The sequence below is a fragment of the Oncorhynchus kisutch genome, unplaced genomic scaffold (genome assembly GCF_002021735.2).
Source record: "Oncorhynchus kisutch isolate 150728-3 unplaced genomic scaffold, Okis_V2 scaffold2673, whole genome shotgun sequence".
NCBI lineage: Eukaryota > Metazoa > Chordata > Actinopteri > Salmoniformes > Salmonidae > Oncorhynchus > Oncorhynchus kisutch.
This window is the reverse complement of record NW_022264618.1, coordinates 201,322-225,888: the sequence shown is the minus strand read 5'-3', so window position 1 is coordinate 225,888 and position 24,567 is coordinate 201,322. Positions and strand designations below refer to the sequence as shown.

The window sequence follows — 24,567 nt, the reverse complement described above, 5'->3', positions numbered from 1 at the left end:
GCATTCCAGAGAGAATGGACCTACTCACTGTCACAGTCATACTCTGGACCTAGTTTTGTCCCATGGAATAAATGTTGTGGATCTTAATGTTTTTCCTCATAATCCTGGACTATCGGACCACCATTTTATTACCTTTGCAATTGCAACAAATAATCTGCTCAGACCCCAACCAAGGAACATCAAAAGTCGTGCTATAAATTCACAGACAACACAAAGATTTCTTGATGTCCTTCCAGATTCCCTCTGTCTACCCAAGGATGTCAGAGGACAAAAATCAGTTAACCACCTAACTGAGGAACTCAATTTAACCTTGCGCAATACCCTAGATGCAGTTGCACCCCTAAAAACTAAAAATATTTCTCATAAGAAACTAGCTCCCTGGTATACAGAAAATACCCGAGCTCTGAAGCAAGCTTCCTGGAAATTGGAACGGAAATGGTGCCACACCAATCTGGAAGTCTTCCGACTAGCTTGGAAAGACAGTACCGTGCAGTATCGAAGAGCCCTCACTGCTGCTCGATCATCCTATTTTTCCAACTTAATTGAGGAAAATAAGAACAATCCTAAATGTATTTTTGATACTGTCACAAAGCTAACTAAAAAGCAGCATTCCCCAAGAGAGGATGGCTTTCACTTCAGCAGTGATAAATTCATTAACTTCTTTGAGGAAAAATAATCATGATTATTAGAAAGCAAATTACGGACGCCTCTTTAAATCTGCGTATTCCTTCAAAGCTCAGTTGTCCTGAGTCTGCACAACTCTGCCAGGACATAGGATCAAGAGAGTCACTCAAGTGTTTTAGTACTATATCTCTTGACACAATGATGAAAATAATCATGGCATCTAAACCTTCAAGCTGCATACTGGACCCTATTCCAAATAAACTACTGAAAGAGCTACTTCCTGTGCTTGACCCTCCTATGTTGAACATAATAAACGGCTCTCTATCCACCGGATGTGTACCAAACTCACTAAAAGTGGCAGTAATAAAGCCTCTCTTGAAAAAGCCAAACCATGACCCAGAAAATATAAAAAACTATCGGCCTATATCGAATCTTCCATTCCTCTCAATTTTTAGAAAAGGCTGTTGCGCAGCAACTCACTGCCTTCCTGAAGACAAACAATGTATACGAAAAGCTTCAGTCTGGTTTTAGACCCCATCATAGCACTGAGACTGGTAAATGACCTTTTAATGGCGTCAGATCGAGGCTCTGCATCTGTCCTCGTGTTCCTAGACCTTAGTGCTGCTTTTGATACAATCGATCACCACATTCTTTTGGAGAGATTGGAAACCCAAATTGGTCTACACGGACAAGTTCTGGCCTGGTTTAGATCTTATCTGTCAGTTTGTCTCTGTGAATGGTTTGTCCTCTGACAAATCAACTGTAAATGTTGGTGTTCCTCAAGGTTCTGTTTTAGGACCACTATTGTTTTCACTATATATTTTACCTCTTGGGGGTGTCATTCGAAAACATAATGTTAACTTTCACTGCTATGCGGATGACACACAGCTGTACATTTCAATGAAACATGGTGAAGCACCAAAATTGCCCTCGCTAGAAGCCTGTGTTTCAGACATAAGGAAGTGGATGGCTGCAAACTTTCTACTTTTAAACTCGGAAAAAACAGAGATGCTTGTTCTAGGTCCCAAGAAACAAAGAGATCTTCTGTTGAATCTGACAATTAATCTTGATGGTTGTACAGTCGTCTCAAATAAAACTGTGAAGGACCTCGGCGTTACTCTGGACCCTGATCTGTCTTTTTTTTGTGTGTGTTTAAAAAAAAAATGTTACCCCCTTTTTCTCCCCAATTTCATGGTATCCAATTGTTAGTAGCTACTATCTTGCCTCATTGCTACAACTCCCGTACGGGCTCAGGAGAGACGAAGGTTGAGAGTCATGCGTCCTCCGATACACAACCCAACCAAGCCGCACTGCTTCTTAACACAGCGCGCATCCAACCCGGAAGCCAGCCGCACCAATGTGTTGGAGGAAACACAGTGCAACCTTGGTTGGCGTGCACTGCGCCCGGCCTGCCACAGGGGTCGCTGGTGCGCGATGAGACCTAAGGCTACCTGCTGGTTACTAGTCCAACACTCTAACCACTAGACTACCTGCTGGTTACTAGTCCAACACTCTAACCACTAGACTACCTGCTGGTTACTAGTCCAACACTCTAACCACTAGACTACCTGCTGGTTACTGGTCCAACACTCTAACCACTAGGCTACCTGCTGGTTACTGACCCAACACTCAAACCACTAGACTACCTGCTGGTTACTAGTCCAACACTCTAACCACTAGACTACCTGCTGGTTACTGACCCAACACTCGAACCACTAGACTACCTGCTGGTTACTAGTCCAACACTCTAACCACTAGACTACCTGCTGGTTACTAGTCCAACACTCTAACCACTAGACTACCTGCTGGTTACTGACCCAACACTCTAACCACTAGACTACCTGCTGGTTACTAGTCCAACACTCTAACCACTAGACCTTTTTATTTAACCTTTACAACTGCGCCCTGGCCAAGATAAAGCAAAGCAGTGCGACACAAACAACAACACAGAGTTACACATGGAATAAACAACAACACAGAGTTACACATGGAATAAACAACAACAGAGTTACACATGGAATAAACAACAACACAGAGTTACACATGGAATAAACACAAGTACAGTCAATAATACAGTAGAACAGGTCTATATACAATGTGTGCAAATGGAGCAAGGAGGAAAGGCAATAAATAGGCCCTAGTAGAGAAGTAATTACAATATAGCAAATTAACACTGAAGTGATAGATGTGCAGATGATGATGAGCAAGTAGAAACACTGGTGTGCAAAAGAGCAGAAAAAGTAAATAAAAGCAATATGGGGATGAGGTAGTTGGATGGGCTATTTACAGATGGGCTGTACAGCTGCAGCGATCGGTTAGCTGCTCAGATAGCTGATGATTCAAGTTAGCTCAAAGCATCTTGTCGAACAGTGTTGGGATTCAATGCATTAGGAAGAAACAATGGTTGACATTCAACAAATGGTTGTTCACTGGTTGCAGTCTATTGATTCAGACTCATGAGACAGGTGTGTGCTCGCTCAAGATTAGGGTTTGCCCTTAATGCTGTCTACTGCTTAACGAGAGAGCACATTTTCATCCCAGACTGAGCCATCAAGCATCATATGCTGTTTTGTCACTGGATGAGGCTCAGGGACAAGCCCAAGCACATTCCCTGGTTGGTACCATACAATGTCCTCTCTCATTGGCCAAAATAATTTGTTGGCTCCCACACGACTCATCATCTTGACTGGAGCACTGCTCTCTGCACCAACATACTGTATAATACCAGGGGAAGGGTCTTCATTATATTTCACAACACACCACTTTCCAATCAGTCCCTCATGCATGTGTGCAATGGGCTGTATTTGTGCTAGGATATGTCTGTGGTGCTGTGCAGGTGGAAGTGGAAGGTTGTGTTTTGTCTGCCTCTTTTTGTTCCAATTATCACGGTCTGTGGGCCAAAACAATCCCATAGATGTGGAGTCATTTGAGGGGCAGGTCGGCATTGTGTCACTGTAAGACTTCAGGTGAGTTCAGGTGGTGTGTTCCCCGACAGGTATGACTCCATAACCTGTTCTGGTGATCTTCAGGTGAGTTCAGGTGGTGTGTTCCCCGACAGGTATGACTCCATAACCTGTTCTGGTGATCTTCAGGTGAGTTCAGGTGGTGTGTTCCCCGACAGGTATGACTCCATAACCTGTTCTGGTGATCTTCAGGTGAGTTCAGGTGGTGTGTTCCCTGACAGGTATGACTCCATAACCTGTTCTGGTGATCTTCAGGTGAGTTCAGGTGGTGTGTTCCCCGACAGGTATGACTCCATAACCTGTTCTGGTGATCTTCAGGTGAGTTCAGGTGGTGTGTTCCCCGACAGGTATGACTCCATAACCTGTTCTGGTGATCTTCAGGTGAGTTCAGGTGGTGTGTTCCCCGACAGGTATGACTCCATAACCTGTTCTGGTGATCTTCAGGTGAGTTCAGGTGGTGTGTTCCCCGACAGGTATGACTCCATAACCTGTTCTGGTGATCTTCAGGTGAGTTCAGGTGGTGTGTTCCCCGACAGGTATGACTCCATAACCTGTTCTGGTGATCTTCAGGTGAGTTCAGGTGGTGTGTTCCCCGACAGGTATGACTCCATAACCTGTTCTGGTGATCTTCAGGTGAGTTCAGGTGGTGTGTTCCCCGACAGGTATGACTCCATAACCTGTTCTGGTGATCTTCAGGTGAGTTCAGGTGGTGTGTTCCCCGACAGGTATGACTCCATAACCTGTTCTGGTGATCTTCAGGTGAGTTCAGGTGGTGTGTTCCCCGACAGGTATGACTCCATAACCTGTTCTGGTGATCTTCAGGTGAGTTCAGGTGGTGTGTTCCCCGACAGGTATGACTCCATAACCTGTTCTGGTGATCTTCAGGTGAGTTCAGGTGGTGTGTTCCCCGACAGGTATGACTCCATAACCTGTTCTGGTGATCTTCAGGTGAGTTCAGGTGGTGTGTTCCCCGACAGGTATGACTCCATAACCTGTTCTGGTGATCTTCAGGTGAGCTCAGGTGGTGTGTTCCCCGACAGGTATGACTCCATAACCTGTTCTGGTGATCTTCAGGTGAGTTCAGGTGGTGTGTTCCCCGACAGGTATGACTCCATAACCTGTTCTGGTGATCTTCAGGTGAGCTCAGGTGGTGTGTTCCCTGACAGGTATGACTCCATAACCTGTTCTGGTGATCTTCAGGTGAGTTCAGGTGGTGTGTTCCCCGACAGGTATGACTCCATAACCTGTTCTGGTGATCTTCAGGTGAGTTCAGGTGGTGTGTTCCCCGACAGGTATGACTCCATAACCTGTTCTGGTGATCTTCAGGTGAGTTCAGGTGGTGTGTTCCCCGACAGGTATGACTCCATAACCTGTTCTGGTGATCTTCAGGTGAGTTCAGGTGGTGTGTTCCCCGACAGGTATGACTCCATAACCTGTTCTGGTGATCTTCAGGTGAGTTCAGGTGGTGTGTTCCCCGACAGGTATGACTCCATAACCTGTTCTGGTGATCTTCAGGTGAGTTCAGGTGGTGTGTTCCCCGACAGGTATGACTCCATAACCTGTTCTGGTGATCTTCAGGTGAGTTCAGGTGGTGTGTTCCCCGACAGGTATGACTCCATAACCTGTTCTGGTGATCTTCAGGTGAGTTCAGGTGGTGTGTTCCCCGACAGGTATGACTCCATAACCTGTTCTGGTGATCTTCAGGTGAGTTCAGGTGGTGTGTTCCCCGACAGGTATGACTCCATAACCTGTTCTGGTGATCTTCAGGTGAGTTCAGGTGGTGTGTTCCCCGACAGGTATGACTCCATAACCTGTTCTGGTGATCTTCAGGTGAGTTCAGGTGGTGTGTTCCCCGACAGGTATGACTCCATAACCTGTTCTGGTGATCTTCAGGTGAGTTCAGGTGGTGTGTTCCCTGACAGGTATGACTCCATAACCTGTTCTGGTGATCTTCAGGTGAGCTCAGGTGGTGTGTTCCCCGACAGGTATGACTCCATAACCTGTTCTGGTGATCTTCAGGTGAGTTCAGGTGGTGTGTTCCCCGACAGGTATGACTCCATAACCTGTTCTGGTGATCTTCAGGTGAGCTCAGGTGGTGTGTTCCCTGACAGGTATGACTCCATAACCTGTTCTGGTGATCTTCAGGTGAGTTCAGGTGGTGTGTTCCCCGACAGGTATGACTCCATAACCTGTTCTGGTGATCTTCTGCTTCTTTATTTTACATGACTCCCCCCCCCCCCCCCCCCCCCTTTTCTGTCTGGGAAAGTTATGAGATGGATTTCAGTTCACCACTTTCTTTTCTCTCTTCTCTTCTTTCTTTTGGTTTCTGGAGAAACTCCTGGTAGCTTTATAGAATCTTGTTGGTTTTTGTTCATTTACACCACATGACCAAAAGTATGTGGACACACATCTCATTCCAAAAACATCATGGGCATTAATATGGAGTTGGTTCCCCTCTGCTGCTATAACAGCCCCCCTTCTTCTGGGAAGGCTATGCACTCGACCACGGAAACCCATTTCATGAAGCTTCCGACGAGCAGTTCTTGTGCTGACGTTGCTTCCAGAGGCAGTTTGGAACTCGGTAGTGAGTGTTGCAACCGAGGACAGACGATTTTTACGTGCTACAGCACTCGATGGTCCTATTCTGTGAGCTTGTGTGGCCTACCACTTCGCGGCTGAGCCGTTGTTGCTCCTAGACGTTTCCACTTCACAATAACAGCACTTACAGTTGACCAGGGTGCAGCTCTAGCAGGACAGAAATGTAACTTGTTGGAAAGGTGGCATCCTATGACGGTGCCAGTTGAAAGTCACTGAGCTCTTTAGTACGGGCAGTCTTACTGACAATGTTTGTCTATGGAGATTGCAAGGCTGTGCGCTCGATTTTATACACCTTCTAGCGACGCATGTTGCTGAAACACCGAATCCACTAATTTGAGGGGATGTTGTGGCGGGTTAGTATCAGCGTTACTTTAAACGGTCAGTGTGTACAGTCCTGTTACTCTGGTCGTGTAAGATGCTGTTGTCACCTAACTCTGTATCTAGATTCACCACGGCTGGGCACATCTGGTGTTCTTACCTCCACCCCCTGTAAGTCTGAAACTGACATGATTCACCACGGCTGGGCACATCTGGTGATCTTACCTCCACCCCCTGTAAGTCTGAAACTTGCATGTTCGGGACGAGGTCTCTCCTTATCCTCTATTCTAAGAACAAGCAGTACTAGTTTATATTTGTTTAGTTTATTAATTCGACCATTTAAAATAAACAAGCACACATAAAACTAGAAAAATCCAAACATGCACATGAATAAAATCATGGAGGATAACACACAATACAGTCTGGGAGGATAACACACAATACAGTCTGGGAGGATAACACACAATACAGTCTGGGAGGATAACACACAATACAGTCTGGGAGGATAACACACAATACAGTCTGGGAGGATAACACACAATACAGTCTGGGAGGATAACACACAATACAGTCTGGGAGGATAACACACACTACAGTCTGGGAGGATAACACACACTACAGTCTGGGAGGATAACACACAATACAGTCTGGGAGGATAACACACAATACAGTCTGGGAGGACAACACACAATACAGTCTGGGAGGAAAACACACAATACAGTCTGGGAGGATAACACACAATACAGTCTGGGAGGATAACACACACTACAGTCTGGGAGGATAACACACACTACAGTCTGGGAGGATAACACACAATACAGTCTGGGAGGATAACACACAATACAGTCTGGGAGGATAACACACAATACAGTCTGGGAGGATAACACACAATACAGTCTGGGAGGATAACACACAATACAGTCTGGGAGGATAACACACAATACAGTCTGGGAGGATAACACACAATACAGTCTGGGAGGATAACACACAATACAGTCTGGGAGGATAACACACAATACAGTCTGGGAGGATAACACACAATACAGTCTGGGAGGATAACACACAATACAGTCTGGGAGGATAACACACAATACAGTCTGGGAGGATAACACACAATACAGTCTGGGAGGATAACACACAATACAGTCTGGGAGGATAACACACAATACAGTCTGGGAGGATAACACACATACAGTCTGGGAGGATAACACACACTACAGTCTGGGAGGATAACACACACTACAGTCTGGGAGGATAACACACAATACAGTCTGGGAGGATAACACACACTACAGTCTGGGAGGAAACACACAATACAGTCTGGGAGGATAACACACAATACAGTCTGGGAGGATAACACACAATACAGCCTGGGAGGATAACACACAATACAGTCTGGGAGGATAACACACAATACAGTCTGGGAGGATAACACACAATACAGTCTGGGAGGATAACACACAATACAGTCTGGGAGGATAACACACAATACAGTCTGGGAGGATAACACACAATACAGTCTGGGACTTATTTCCATTGTTAAATCATGGAGGATAACACACAATACAGTCTGGGACTTATTTCCATTGTTAAATCATGGAGGATAACACACAATACAGTCTGGGACTTATTTCCATTGTTAAATCATGGAGGATAACACACAATACAGTCTGGGAGGATAACACACTATACAGTCTGGGAGGATAACACACAATACAGTCTGGGAGGATAACACACAATACAGTCTGGGACTTATTTCCATTGTTAAATCACGGAGGATAACACACAATACAGTCTGGGAGGATAACACACAATACAGTCTGGGACTTATTTCCATTGTTAAATCACGGAGGATAACACACAATACAGTCTGGGACTTATTTCCATTGTTCAGAAATGTCCGGTGTGAGAGAGGCAGGTTGAGGTTTCCAGGATCAGAGTAGAGCAGAAGTTGTCATATGCGGAGGCAGTGAAGAAAGTAGAGGACAATGGGTCAATGGGGAGGAGTGGTGAGAGTAGTAGAGATGACCCAGTACAGAGGAATAGGACAAAAAGTGATGTTTCGGTAAGAGTGGGATTTTTAGCATTCATAGCAACGGTTATCAACTGTACAGCAGAGATGGAACAGAAGCCTCAGAAAATAGAGGTGGTGGTGGCAGCTGCAGAGGTGTTTGGGTGTAGGAGACTTGACATCAGAAGAGTTACAGTCACTCAATACCTAGGTTTACCTCCACTGTATTCACATCCTACCATACATTTGTCTGTACATTATACCTTGATGCTATTTTATCGCCCCCAGAAACCTCCTTTTACTCTATGTTCCAGACGTTCTAGACGACCAATTCTCATAGCTTTTAGCCGTACCCTTATTCTACTCCTCCTATGTTCCTCTGGCGATGTAGAGGTGAATCCAGGCCCTGCAGTGCCTAGCTCCACTCCTATTCCCCAGGCGCTCTCTTTTGACGACTTCTGTAACCGTAATAGCCTTGGTTTCATGCATGTTAACATTAGAAGCCTCCTCCCTAAGTTTGTTCTATTCACTGCTTTAGCACACTCTGCCAACCCGGATGTTCTAGCTGTGTCTGAATCCTGGCTTAGGAAGACCACCAAAAATTCTGAAGTTTTAATTCCAAACTACAACATTTTCAGACAAGATAGAACTGCCAAAGGGGGCGGTGTTGCAATCTACTGCAAAGATAGCCTGCAGAGTTCTGTCCTACTATCCAGGTCTGTACCCAAACAATTTGAACTTCTACTTTTAAAAATCCACCTCTCTAAAAACAAGTCTCTCACCGTTGCCGCCTGCTATAGACCACCCTCTGCCCCCAGCTGTGCTCTGGACACCATATGTGAACTGATTGCCCCCCATCTATCTTCAGAGTTCGTGCTGCTAGGCGACCTAAACTGGAACATGCTTAACACCCCAGCCATCCTACAATCTAAACTTGATGCCCTCAATCTCACACAAATAATCAATGAACCTACCAGGTACCTCCCCAAAACCTTAAACACGGGCACCCTCATAGATATCATCCTAACCAACTTCCCCTCTAAATACACCTCTGCTGTCTTCAACCAAGATCTCAGCGATCACTGCCTCATTGCCTGCATCCGTAATGGGTCAGCGGTCAAACGACCTCCACTCATCACTGTAAAACACTCCCTGAAACACTTCTGCGAGCAGGCCTTTCTAATCGACCTGGCCGGGGTATCCTGGAAGGATATTGATCTCATCCCGTCAGTAGAGGATGCCTGGATATTTTTTTAAAATGCCTTCCTAACCATCTTAAATAAACATGCCCCATTCAAGAAATTTAGAACCAGGAACAGATATAGCCCTTGGTTCTCCCCAGACCTGACTGCCCTTAACCAACACAAAGACATCCTATGGCGTTCTGCATTAGCATCGAACAGCCCCCGTGATATGCAGCTGTTCAGGGAAGCTAGAAATCATTATACACAGGCAGTTAGAAAAGCCAAGGCTAGCTTTTTCAAGCAGAAATTTGCTTCCTGCAACACTAACTCAAAAAAGTTCTGGGACACTGTAAAGTCCATGGAGAATAAGAACACCTCCTCCCAGCTGCCCACTGCACTGAAGATAGGAAACACTGTCACCACTGATAAATCCACCATAATTGAGAATTTCAATAAGCATTTTTCTACGGCTGGCCATGCTTTCCACCTGGCTACTCCTACCCCGGACAACAGCACTGCACCCCCAACAGCAACTCGCCCAAGCCTTCCCCATTTCTCCTTCTCCCAAATCCATTCAGCTGATGTTCTGAAAGAGCTGCAAAATCTGGACCCCTACAAATCAGCCGGGCTAGACAATCTGGACCCTTTCTTTCTAAAATTATCTGCCGAAATTGTTGCCACCCCTATTACTAGCCTGTTCAACCTCTCTTTCGTGTCGTCTGAGATTCCCAAAGATTGGAAAGCAGCTGCGGTCATCCCCCTCTTCAAAGGGGGGGACACTCTTGACCCAAACTGCTACAGACCTATATCTATCCTACCGTGCCTTTCTAAGGTCTTCGAAAGCCAAGTCAACAAACAGATTACCGACCATTTCGAATCTCACCATACCTTCTCTGCTATGCAATCTGGTTTCAGAGCTGGTCATGGGTGCACCTCAGCCACGCTCAAGGTCCTAAACGATATCTTAACCGCCATCGATAAGAAACATTACTGTGCAGCCGTATTCATTGATCTGGCCAAGGCTTTCGACTCTGTCAATCACCATATCCTCATCGGCAGACTCGACAGCCTTGGTTTCTCAAATGATTGCCTCGCCTGGTTCACCAACTACTTCTCTGATAGAGTTCAGTGTGTCAAGTCGGAGGGTCTGCTGTCCGGACCTCTGGCAGTCTCTATGGGGGTGCCACAGGGTTCAATTCTTGGACCGACTCTCTTCTCTGTATACATCAATGAGGTCGCTCTTGCTGCTGGTGAGTCCCTGATCCACCTCTACGCAGACGACACCATTCTGTATACTTTCGGCCCTTCTTTGGACACTGTGTTAACAACCCTCCAGGCAAGCTTCAATGCCATACAACTCTCCTTCCGTGGCCTCCAATTGCTCTTAAATACAAGTAAAACTAAATGCATGCTCTTCAACCGATCGCTACCTGCACCTACCCGCCTGTCCAACATCACTACTCTGGACGGCTCTGACTTAGAATACGTGGACAACTACAAATACTTAGGTGTCTGGTTAGACTGTAAACTCTCCTTCCAGACCCATATCAAACATCTCCAATCCAAAGTTAAATCTAGAATTGGCTTCCTATTTCGCAACAAAGCATCCTTCACTCATGCTGCCAAACATACCCTTGTAAAACTGACCATCCTACCAATCCTCGACTTTGGCGATGTCATTTACAAAATAGCCTCCAATACCCTACTCAACAAATTGGATGCAGTCTATCACAGTGCAATCCGTTTTATCACCAAAGCCCCATATACTACCCACCATTGCGACCTGTACGCTCTCGTTGGCTGGCCCTCGCTTCATACTCGTCGCCAAACCCACTGGCTCCATGTCATCTACAAGACCCTGCTAGGTAAAGTCCCCCCTTATCTCAGCTCGCTGGTCACCATAGCATCTCCCACCTGTAGCACACGCTCCAGCAGGTATATCTCTCTAGTCACCCCCAAGACCAATTCTTTCTTTGGCCGCCTCTCCTTCCAGTTCTCTGCTGCCAATGACTGGAACGAACTACAAAAATCTCTGAAACTGGAAACACTTATCTCCCTCACTAGCTTTAAGCACCAACTGTCAGAGCAGCTCACAGATTACTGCACCTGTACATAGCCCACCTATAATTTAGCCCAAACAACTACCTCTTTCCCAACTGTATTTAATTTTTATTTATTTATTTATTTTGCTCCTTTGCACCCCATTATTTTTTTATTTCTACTTTGCACATTCTTCCATTGCAAAACTACCATTCCAGTATTTTACTTGCTATATTGTATTTACTTTGCCATCATGGCCTTTTTTTGCCTTTACCTCCCTTCTCACCTCATTTGCTCACATTGTATATAGACTTGTTTATACTGCATTATTGACTGTATGTTTGTTTTTACTCCATGTGTAACTCTGTGTCGTTTTATCTGTCGAACTGCTTTGCTTTATCTTGGCCAGGTCGCAATTGTAAATGAGAACTTGTTCTCAACTTGCCTACCTGGTTAAATAAAGGTAAAATAAATAAATAAACAGGGTGGGCTAAGTGGTGATGTCCCGTCCTTTCAGGATGATGGCCTGAGGTAGGAGTAAATTCATTTAATTTGTAGAATAGGGGAGTGTTATTTTTTATTTTATATCATTTTGAAAGTGTAGTGTGTAGTGTAGTGTTAGATAGTAGGGCATTTATTTAGTACATGTTTATTTTTCAAGTAAAGCATAAGGGAGTTGTATTCCAGTCTAGTAGGTGGCGGTAAAGCAACACATTGGATGCCCGTATCTAAATCCGCTACTGATTTGTATTAGTCTATAAATAAATCGACTTGCCAACATGTTACTCCCTCTGTTTAATATAACACACATATACATGAATGATTAATTTCGGTGAAGTTTGTTCTTTAGAAACTATTTAACTCTAGCCACAAAACGAAGGAAATGACAACATTGTACCGGAACCCCCCCCCCTCCCTCTTCATCCCGGTGTCAGTTCAGCCTACCTTTCACCGGGGCCGTTAAACCTCGACAAGACGTAATGAGAGGCTTTCGAGGAGCTGCTTTACTCACGTCGCTGTTGGTGAGCAGAACAACATTGTATTTCATTATATAATCATCTAACGTTGCCGATATACAGGTTCGGTTATGACTTGTGTAGTTACTGTACCAAGCTAAATAACCTTTTCTTTGATGCATTTCAAAACCAAACCTCAGTCCTGGAGACCTACTGGGTGCTTTCGTTCCAGCCAAGCATTATTACTCATCAACTATCTCTGGTTTCTGCACCTTCAGTCTTTACATACATTTGATTCACGCTTAGTGCTGGGCTGGAATAAAAACATGCTCCCAGTTGCTCTCCAGAGGAGAGGATTTGGAGAATCTGCAGACGCCTAAACTAGTTTACTACTTTGATTCAGACCTCTCTTTTGTTGCTGAAGTTGTACAACAACATGAGTACAGCTAGCTATCGGCAACTGAAAGCAGCTCGTTATCAGCAACTGAAAGCAGCTCGTTATCAGCAACTGAAAGCAGCTAGTTATCAGCAACTGAAAGCAGCTAGTTATCAGCTAGTTATCAGCAACTGAAAGCAGCTAGTTATCAGCTAGTTATCAGCAACTGAAAGCAGCTAGTTATCAGCTAGTTATCAGCAACTGAAAGCAGCTAGTTATCAGCTAGTTATCAGCAACTGAAAGCAGCTAGTTATCAGCTCCTTATCAGCAACTGAAAGCAGCTAGTTATCAGCAACTGAAAGCAACTAGTTATCAGCTAGTTATCAGCAACTGAAAGCAGCTAGTTATCAGCAACTGAAAGCAGCTAGTTATCAGCAACTGAAAGCAGCTAGTTATCAGCAACTGAAAGCAGCTAGTTATCAGCAACTGAAAGCAGCTAGTTATCAGCTAGTTATCAGCAACTGAAAGCAGCTAGTTATCAGCTAGTTATCAGCAACTGAAAGCAGCTCGTTATCAGCAACTGAAAGCAACTAGTTATCAGCAACTGAAAGCAGCTAGTTATCAGCAACTGAAAGCAGCTAGTTATCAGCAACTGAAAGCAGCTAGTTATCAGCAACTGAAAGCAGCTAGTTATCAGCAACTGAAAGCAGCTAGTTATCAGCTCGTTATCAGCAACTGAAAGCAGCTAGTTATCAGCAACTGAAAGCAACTAGTTATCAGCAACTGAAAGCAGCTAGTTATCAGCAACTGAAAGCAGCTAGTTATCAGCTAGTTATCAGCAACTGAAAGCAGCTAGTTATCAGCTAGTTATCAGCAACTGAAAGCAGCTAGTTATCAGCTAGTTATCAGCAACTGAAAGCAGCTAGTTATCAGCTAGTTATCAGCAACTGAAAGCAGCTAGTTATCAGCTAGTTATCAGCAACTGAAAGCAGCTAGTTATCAGCAACTGAAAGCAGCTAGTTATCAGCTAGTTATCAGCAACTGAAAGCAGCTAGTTATCAGCTCCTTATCAGCAACTGAAAGCAGCTAGTTATCAGCAACTGAAAGCAACTAGTTATCAGCTAGTTATCAGCAACTGAAAGCAACTAGTTATCAGCTAGTTATCAGCAACTGAAAGCAGCTAGTTATCAGCAACTGAAAGCAGCTAGTTATCAGCAACTGAAAGCAGCTAGTTATCAGCAACTGAAAGCAGCTAGTTATCAGCAACTGAAAGCAACTAGTTATCAGCTAGTTATCAGCAACTGAAAGCAGCTCGTTATCAGCAACTGAAAGCAACTAGTTATCAGCTAGTTATCAGCAACTGAAAGCAGCTCGTTATCAGCAACTGAAAGCAACTAGTTATCAGCTAGTTATCAGCAACTGAAAGCAGCTAGTTATCAGCAACTGAAAGCAACTCGTTATTGTTTTGAGGCTATACAGTATTGTTTTGTATTTTACATTTATTATAAACTTAAATGGATGACTAGGAAAAGCTCAAACCCAGTCTATTCACCCACTGGTTCATTCAGCTGCAAAGACAAAGAGTGATTACACAACATGTATTTATAACCTCCTACGAGGCGGGTCAACTCCTAACACAGCCAATGCATCTCTGTTGCGAGGGAGGAACTGAATTGTAGGCCGTCATTGAAAATAAGAATTTGTTCTTAACTGACTTGCCTAGGTAAAAAAAAGGTTTTATAAGTCACGACCCTGTCTGATGCTGGAACCTTTGTGGGCCCCTCTGTGTGAGAGAGGACTGTAGTAGGAGGATCGTTGGGGTGGGCCCCTCTGTGTGAGATAGGACTGTTGGGGTGGGCCCCTCTGTGTGAGAGAGGACTGTAGTAGGAGGGTCATTGGGGTGGGCCCCTCTGTGTGAGATAGGACTGTTGGGGTGGGCCCCTCTGTGTGAGAGAGGACTGTAGTAAGAGGATCGTTGGGGTGGGCCCCTCTGTGTGAGATAGGACTGTTGGGGTGGGCCCCTCTGTGTGAGAGAGGACTGTAGTAGGAGGGTCGTTGGGGTGGGCCCCTCTGTGTGAGATAGGACTGTTGGGGTGGGCCCCTCTGTGTGAGAGAGGACTGTAGTAGGAGGATCGTTGGGGTGGGCCCCTCTGTGTGAGATAGGACTGTTGGGGTGGGCCCCTCTGTGTGAGAGAGGACTGTAGTAGGAGGGTCGTTGGGGTGGGCCCCTCTGTGTGAGATAGGACTGTTGGGGTGGGCCCCTCTGTGTGAGAGAGGACTGTAGTAGGAGGATCGTTGGGGTGGGCCCCTCTGTGTGAGATAGGACTGTTGGGGTGGGCCCCTCTGTGTGAGAGAGGACTGTAGTAGGAGGGTCGTTGGGGTGGGCCCCTCTGTGTGAGAGAGGACTGTAGTAGGAGGGTCGTTGGGGTGGGCCCCTCTGTGTGAGAGAGGACTGTAGTAGGAGGGTCGTTGGGGTGGGCCCCTCTGTGTGAGAGAGGACTGTAGTAGGAGGGTTGTTGTGGTGGGCCCCTCTGTGTGAGATAGGACTGTAGTATGGGGGACGTTGTGGTGGGCACCTCTGTGTGAGACAGTACTGTCGTAGGGGGGACGTTGTGGTGGGCCCCTCTGTGTGAGATAGGACTGTAGTAGGAGGGTCTATCCACCCCTTGTCTGACTCAGTAACTTTCCATACAGCCAGTTCTCTATCCACCCCTTGTCTGACTCAGTAACTTTCCATACAGCCAGTTCTCTATCCACCCCTTGTCTGACTCAGTAACTTTCCATACAGCCAGTTCTCTATCCACCCCTTGTCTGACTCAGTAACTTTCCATACAGCCAGTTCTCTATCCACCCCTTGTCTGACTCAGTAACTTTCCATACAGCCAGTTCTCTATCCACCCCTTGTCTGACTCAGTAACTTTCCATACAGCCAGTTCTCTATCCACCCCTTGTCTGACTCAGTAACTTTCCATACAGCCAGTTCTCTATCCACCCCTTGTCTGACTCAGTAACTTTCCATACAGCCAGTTCTCTATCCACCCCTTGTCTGACTCAGTAACTTTCCATACAGCCAGTTCTCTATCCACCCCTTGTCTGACTCAGTAACTTTCCATACAGCCAGTTCTCTATCCACCCCTTGTCTGACTCAGTAACTTTCCATACAGCCAGTTCTCTATCCACCCCTTGTCTGACTCAGTAACTTTCCATACAGCCAGTTCTCTATCCACCCCTTGTCTGACTCAGTAACTTTCCATACAGCCAGTTCTCTATCCACCCCTTGTCTGACTCAGTAACTTTCCATACAGCCAGTTCTCTATCCACCCCTTGTCTGACTCAGTAACTTTCCATACAGCCAGTTCTCTATCCACCCTTTGTCTGACTCAGTAACTTTCCATACAGCCAGTTCTCTATCCACCCTTGTCTGACTCAGTAACTTTCCATACAGCCAGTTCTCTATCCACCCCTTGTCTGACTCAGTAACTTTCCATACAGCCAGTTCTCTATCCACCCCTTGTCTGACTCAGTAACTTTCCATACAGCCAGTTCTCTATCCACCCCTTGTCTGACTCAGTAACTTTCCATACAGCCAGTTCTCTATCCACCCCTTGTCTGACTCAGTAACTTTCCATACAGCCAGTTCTCTATCCACCCCTTGTCTGACTCAGTAACTTTCCATACAGCCAGTTCTCTATCCACCCTTTGTCTGACTCAGTAACTTTCCATACAGCCAGTTCTCTATCCACCCCTTGTCTGACTCAGTAACTTTCCATACAGCCAGTTCTCTATCCACCCCTTGTCTGACTCAGTAACTTTCCATACAGCCAGTTCTCTATCCATTCTTCATTGACCCCAACACATACATTACTTTTACATGTGAATGAATCAATGTTTTTATTTGATTTGAACTCTTAGTTGTAGTATGGTAACATGAATTAGTATATTTCATGAATCAGGCTATATTTACATTTCTGCTGGGGCCCGACAGTTGAACTATGGTCATGAGGCATTCATAAGTTCCAGTATATTCTTCAAGAATCAATAGGTACACATCACAGGAGGGTTGGTGGCTCCTTCACTGGGGAGAACGGCTCATAGTAACAGCTGAAACGGAATGGTATCAAATCACGTGGTTTTCATGTGTTAGTTTCCATTCCATCTACTCCATTCCAGCCATTACTATGAGCCCGTTCTCCATTCAGCAGCCTCCGGTGCAGAAATGGGTGTATCAACTGCAGGTTGTCCAGTTAACTGTGAGACAACTAAGTGTTCCATATCTGTCCTGTTTCCAGATCTACGTCCCGCCGGTCCAGATGACTTATATCTTTGTCTATGGGACTCTGAAGAAGGGTCAGCCCAACTACTTCAGGATGCTGCCGGACCAGGGGAACGGGAAGGCAGAGTTCTGTGGTCACGCCCGCACCGTAGATGGCTACCCGCTGGTGATCGCTGGGAAGTACAACATCCCGTACCTGCTGAACCGTCCCGGGGAGGGCCACAGGATCCAGGGGGAGGTGTACAGGGTGGATGACAACATGCTGAGCTTCCTAGACGCCTTCGAGGGCTGCCCCACCATGTACCAACGCACCTCCGTTCAGATAGAGTTGGAGGACTGGAAGGTGGAGGGGAGAGAGAGGAGCCCAGGCAGCATGATGGAGGCCTTCTTGTACAGCACCACCTCCTACCAGCCTGCCTGGCTCAAACACAACTTCTATGAGAACTACGATGCCTACGGAGACCATGGCTTAGTGTACATCGACAGGGAGGACAGAGAGATCCACTGAAGGATCTGTAGTCTGGGTGCCATCATGCCACTCCTTGTTATGATAACACCAGCAGGTCTGGGACCTGGCTAGAGGATAGATAGGCTGCTACACAGGATAGCTTTTTAGATATGGTAACTTGGTACTGTTGTTTTTACAATTGACTACTTTTTACTGGCCAGGGATGTAAACTGCTGAGGGCCCTAAAAGGAGACACGTTGTTGTTGCACTGAAACATGTAATAAATCCCTGCTAGGGGGAAGTGCACGTTTTAACTAATTAAACAACAGAATATCATCTACATGATCAGTCTCTGTGTGTAAAATAACTCACAGATAAAACAATCCAATGTTATTTGTTGACTAAACTTTACTGCAAATGACACAAGTCTTGAGAAAATACACTAATATTGCAGTTACCATGACAGCCTTCATAATAGAACGCTTGTTACCATGACAGCCTTTATAATAGAACGCTTGTTACCATGACAGCCTTTATAATAGAACGCTTGTTACCATGACAGCCTTCATAATAGAACGCTTGTTACCATGACAGCCTTTATAATAGAACGTTTGTGACCACACCAAAAATATTGCACTTGGGGGGGGGGAGAAAAACATGTTAAAGTATAAATTGAATGAAACAGTCATTCTATTTCTGCCCTGTTATAGTGGACATGGATCAAGTGCACAAGGCTACATGTGAGCAAAAAGAACATTCACTGAATTTAAACACTCCAGTGTTACTGTCAAGTTCAACACTAAAACAATGTCTTTGGGCCACACATTATTACATTGTACACTTCCTGCCTGTGGACATGTGTTCTACAATGTGTCAGCAGCAGAGAGGAGGGGGGGAACGGGTGGTTTCTTTCACCTCTATGCCCAGCTACACCTGATCCCTGAATCCACCTGTTTAACAAGCAACGCCTCATTTTTCACCTCATTCTTTCAACCTGAAAATGAAACACAATATTGTAGAGAGAGAACATTAGTTAACATTTCACAGTAAGCAACTGTGTTATAACTCGAGGAACGGCAAGGAGTCGTATACCAGTTAATACTATAGCGAATTGGTTAGGTTACGAATGTCGGCTAGGCGTCAGCTGTCTGTTGTAACGTTAGCTAGCTAGCGTCAGCTGTCTGATGTTGTAAAGTTAGCTAGCTAGCGTCAGCTGTCTGATGTAACGTTAGCGTCAGCTGTCTGATGTAACGTTAGCGTCAGCTGTCAGATGTTGTAACGTTAGCTAGCTAGCGTCAGCTGTCTGATGTAACGTTAGCGTCAGATGTCAGATGTTGTAACGTTAGCTAGCTAGCGTCAGCTGTCTGATGTAACGTTAGCGTCAGCTGTCAGATGTTGTAACGTTAGCTAGCTAGCGTCAGCTGTCTGATGTAACGTTAGCGTCAGATGTCAGATGTTGTAACGTTAGCTAGCTAGCGTCAGCTGTCTGATGTAACGTTAGCGTCAGATGATGTAACGTTAGCTAGCTAGCGTCAGCTGTCTGACTTTATTAGCAGCTAATTTTCACACCATGAACTCAATTATTTGATCAGAAATTGGCTAGCTAACGAATACTTGTCCCACCACACTTTCTCCCTCACCTCAAGTAGTCCTATCTACCGTACTGGGCCCAGTCCTATCTACCATACTGGGTCCAGTCCTATCTACCATACTGGGTCCAGTCCCTTCTACCATACTGGGTCCAGTCCTATCTACCATACTGGGTCCAGTCCTATCTACCATACTGGGTCCAGTCCTATCTACCATACTGGGTCCAGTCCTATCTACCATACTGGGTCCAGTCCTATCTACCATACTGGGTCCAGTCCTATCTACCATACTGGGTCCAGTCCCTTCTACCATACTGGGTCCAGTCCCTTCTACCATACTGGGCCCAGTCAGAGTGTACTGGGCCCAGTCCTATCTACCGTACTGGGTCCAGTCAGAGCGTACTGGGTCCAGTCCCTTCTACCATACTGGGTCCAGTCCTATCTACCATACTGGCTCCAGTACTACCAAACCCTACTGTAGTTCTACATGTCTATCGTTTCTTACCTGACCCATGTCATGTGACCTAGCTACTGTCAGATAATGTTGTTTGTCTACTCTGTAGCAGAACCTGTTATGCTAACAGAACATTAGCTAGAAAGCACTTTAGACTGTACGTGTTGGGACCTGTTATGCTAACAGAACATTAGCTAGAAAGCACTTTAGACTGTACGTGTTGGGACCTGTTATGCTAACAGAACATTAGCTAGAAAGCACTTTAGACTGTAGGTGTTGGGACCTGTTATGCTAACAGAACATTAGCTAGAAAGCACTTTAGACTGTAGGTGTTGGGACCTGTTATGCTAACAGAACATTAGCTAGAAAGCACTTTAGACTGTAGGTGTTGGGACCTGTTATGCTAACAGAACATTAGCTAGAAAGCACTTTAGACTGTAGGTGTTGGGACCTGTTATGCTAACAGAACATTAGCTAGAAAGCACTTTAGACTGTAGGTGTTGGGACCTGTTATGCTAACAGAACATTAGCTAGAAAGCACTTTAGACTGTAGGTGTTGGGAACTGTTATGCTAACAGTACATTAGCTAGAAAGCACTTTAGACTGTAGGTGTTGGGACCTGTAAAAATTACTACAATTATAGATTCCTCTATGAAGCTAAACTGTCTGATCACTGTAGTGAGTGATCACCTGCTGCAGGACATGTCTGATCACTGTAGTGAGTGATCACCTGCTGCAGGAAATGTCTGATCACTGTAGTGAGTGATCACCTGCTGCAGGACATGTCTGACCTGTTGTTGAGAGACCAATAGTGGGACACGACATGTCTGACCTATGTTGTTGAGACCATTAGTGAGACAGGACATGACTGACCTATGTTGTTGAGAGACCATTAGTGGGACAGGGCATGACTATGTTGTTGAGAGACCATTAGTGGAACAGGACATGTCTGACCTATGTTGTTGAGAGGCCATTAGTGGGACAGGACATAACTATGTTGTTGAGAGGCCATTAGTGGGACTTTACATTATAGACTTAAATCATACCACTGTTAGGTTCTTATTTTTCAGAGTAAATAACTCACAGACTCTAGAGAAACTTTAACCAAGTTTAATCATTTCCCAAAGGTTCTGTACAGCAGAAAATCAGACCGCTAAAGATTTCAGACTTCACAGTTTATATACATCCTACTGAAGACACTCCCCTTTCTCTCCAATCCCTACTGAAGACACTCCCCTTTCTCTCCAATCCCTACTGAAGACACTCCCCTTTCTCTCCAATCCCTACTGAAGACACTCCCCTTTCTCTCCAATCCCTACTGAAGACACTCCCCTTTCTCTCCAATCCCTACGTTTCATGGCTCCACAGGAAGCTAATAAAAAGGGTAACAGGATACCAAACATTAAATTACTCTCTTCAGAGAATCTGTCCTGACCTCAACCTCTCATCTAATACCCAGATGTCTCCCCTGTATCAACACATCTCTGTCCTGACCTCCTGACCTCAACCCCTCCTTCACCTAATACCCAGATGTCCATCTGTCTCCCCCATGTATCAACACATCGCTCTCCTCTCCTCCTGACCTCAACCCCTCCTTCACCTAATACCCAGATGCCCATCTGTCTCCCCCATGTATCAACACATCGCTCTCAACCTAATCCACAGATGTCCATCTGTCTCCCCATGTATCAACACATCGCTCTCCTCTCCTCAACCCCTCCTTCACCTAATCCACAGATGTCCATCTGTCTCCCCCATGTATCAACACATCGCTGTCCTCTCCTCCTGACCTCAACCCCTCCTTCACCTAATCCACAGATGTCCATCTGTCTCCCCATGTATCAACACATCGCTGTCCTCTCCTCCATCAAACACATTCCAAAGCCTTCTGTCTTTCTTCAGAGAACCATTCTAACAGAACACCCAGTCTCTTTCATTTCCTATCATTCATTTACCATCTCAATGTTTAGCACATTCCAACACCACATTCATTCTTCCCATGACAGACTGACCAGGTGAATCCAGGATCCCTTATTGATGTCACCTAAAATTAAATTCACTTCAATCAGTGTAGATGAAGGGGAGGAGACGGGTTAAATAATGATTCTTTGCCATTCAGAGGGTGAATGGGCAAGAAAAGATTTAAATCAAATTTGATTCGTCACAATGCAGTAAAAAATAATGAATAAGAACTCAAATTAACAAATAATTAAAGAGCAGCAGTAATAATAATCATAGCGAGACTATATGCAGGGGGTACCGGTTAGTAATGAGACTATATGCAGGGGGTACCGGTTAGTAATGAGACTATATGCAGGGGGGTACCGGTTAGTAATGAGACTATTTGCAGGGGGTACCGGTTAGTAATGAGACTATATGCAGGGGGTACCGGTTAGTAATGAGACTATATGCAGGGGGTACCGGTTAGTAATGAGACTATATGCAGGGGGTACCGGTTAGTAATGAGACTATATGCAGGGGGTACCGGTTAGTAATGAGACTATATGCAGGGGGTACCGGTTAGTAATGAGACTATATGCAGGGGGTACCGGTTAGTAATGAGACTATATGCAGGGGGTACCGGTTAGTAATGAGACTATTTGCAGGGGGTACCGGTTAGTAATGAGACTATATGCAGGGGGTACCGGTTAGTAATGAGACTATATGCAGGGGGTACCGGTTAGTAATGAGACTATATGCAGGGGGTACCGGTTAGTAATGAGACTATTTGCAGGGGGTACCGGTTAGTAATGAGACTATATGCAGGGGGTACCGGTTAGTAATGAGACTATATGCAGGGGGTACCGGTTAGTAATGAGACTATATGCAGGGGGTACCGGTTAGTAATGAGACTATATGCAGGGGGTACCGGTTAGTAATGAGACTATATGCAGGGGGTACCGGTTAGTAATGAGACTATATGCAGGGGGCACCGGTTAGTAATGAGACTATATGCAGGGGGTACCGGTTAGTAATGAGACTATATGCAGGGGGTACCGGTTAGTAATGAGACTATATGCAGGGGGTACCGGTTAGTAATGAGACTATATGCAGGGGGTACCGGTTAGTAATGAGACTATATGCAGGGGGCACCGGTTAGTAATGAGACTATATGCAGGGGGTACCGGTTAGTAATGAGACTATATGCAGGGGGTACCGGTTAGTAATGAGACTATATGCAGGGGGCACCAGTTAGTAATGAGACTATATGCAGGGGGCACCGGTTAGTAATGAGACTATATGCAGGGGGTACCGGTACAGAGTCAATGTGCGGGGTCACCGGTGTCATACCTCTGCACCATCTCTCTCCTCTCTCCTACACCCAGGATGCTGTGGTCAGAGAGGTCGTAAATTCCTGGAGGAGAATATCTCCTCATGGCCAGAGTATTTAGAGAAAGTGAGTTTTCATATATAGAGAGAAGGAGGATATACACCCAAAAGGGTCACGTTGTGGAAATACAGACAGGTGGTTAGTAAAGTAACCTGGAGTAAAGTGAGCCAGTACTCCAGAGGTGAAGAGAGGGCAGGGTGAAATAAGAGGCCTAAAGGGCAGGGTGAAATAAGAGGCCTAAAGGGCAGGAAGGAGCCGTCTAGAAGAGGCCTAAAGGACAGGAAGGAGCCGTCTAGAAGAGGCCTAAAGGACAGGAAGGAGCCGTCTAGAAGAGGCCTAAAGGACAGGAAGGAGCCGTCTAGAAGAGGCCTAAAGGACAGGAAGGAGCCGTCTAGAAGAGGCCTAAAGGACAGGAAGGAGCCGTCTAGAAGAGGCCTAAAGGACAGGAAGGAGCCGTCTAGAAGAGGCCTAAAGGACAGGAAGGAGCCGTCTAGAAGAGGCCTAAAGGACAGGAAGGAGCCGTCTAGAAGAGGGTTGGTCAGTGTCCTCCTAGTCCTCACTGGCTCCGTGGTCAGTAAGGATCCTTCCTCTGGCTCAGGAGGGGTCGACTAGCTTAACAGGTAGCACTACGGATCACCTCCATCCACCTGGAGACAGACAGACAGGTTAGAGACAGACAGGTAGCACTACGGATCACCTCCATCCACCTGGAGACAGACAGACAGGTTAGAGACAGACAGGTAGCACTACGGATCACCTCCATCCACCTGGAGACAGACAGACAGGTTAGAGACAGACAGGTAGCACTACGGATCACCTCCATCCACCTGGAGACAGACAGACAGGTAGCACTACGGATCACCTCCATCCACCTGGAGACAGACAGACAGGTAGCACTACGGATCACCTCCATCCACCTGGAGACAGACAGACAGGTTAGAGACAGACAGGTAGCACTACGGATCACCTCCATCCACCTGGAGACAGACAGACAGGTTAGAGACAGACAGGTAGCACTACGGATCACCTCCATCCACCTGGAAAAAGACACAGGTAGCACTACCAAACACCACACTACTGAAGACAACAAGACACCACCACACTACTGAAGACAACACCACACTACTGAAGACAACAAGACACCACCACACTACTGAAGACAACACCATACTACTGAAGACAACAAGACAAGGAAGGACCTCGGCGTTACTCTGGACCCTGATCTCTCTTTTGAAGAACATATCAAGACCATTTCAAGGACAGCTTTTTTCCATCTACGTAACATTGCAAAAATCAGAAACTTTCTGTCCAAAAATGATGCAGAAAAATTAATCCATGCTTTTGTCACTTCTAGGTTAGACTACTGCAATGCTCTACTTTCCGGCTACCCGGATAAAGCACT

General features: G+C 45.7%; 2 protein-coding genes across 2 annotated transcripts in view; one reads left to right on the top strand and one right to left on the bottom strand.

The window, feature by feature from the left end:
- Nucleotides 1–12,644: 12,644 nt before the first annotated feature.
- LOC116370621 (gamma-glutamylaminecyclotransferase) lies at nt 12,645–18,184 on the top strand. Its single transcript, XM_031819829.1, has 2 exons — nt 12,645–12,760; nt 17,360–18,184. Exons 1-2 carry the CDS (start codon nt 12,719–12,721, stop codon nt 17,849–17,851), a joined length of 534 nt encoding a protein of 177 aa, XP_031675689.1. The 5' UTR covers nt 12,645–12,718; the 3' UTR covers nt 17,852–18,184.
- A 3,427-nt stretch (nt 18,185–21,611) lies between these two features.
- LOC109887081 (FERM, ARHGEF and pleckstrin domain-containing protein 1) overlaps nt 21,612–24,567 on the bottom strand; it is a 91,562-nt gene continuing 88,606 nt past the window's right edge. The window contains exon 27 of the mRNA XM_031819828.1: nt 21,612–23,812. Within this exon, the coding sequence (XP_031675688.1) occupies nt 23,779–23,812 (34 nt within the window). The 3' untranslated portion in view covers nt 21,612–23,778. The remainder of the gene's footprint in view (nt 23,813–24,567) is intronic.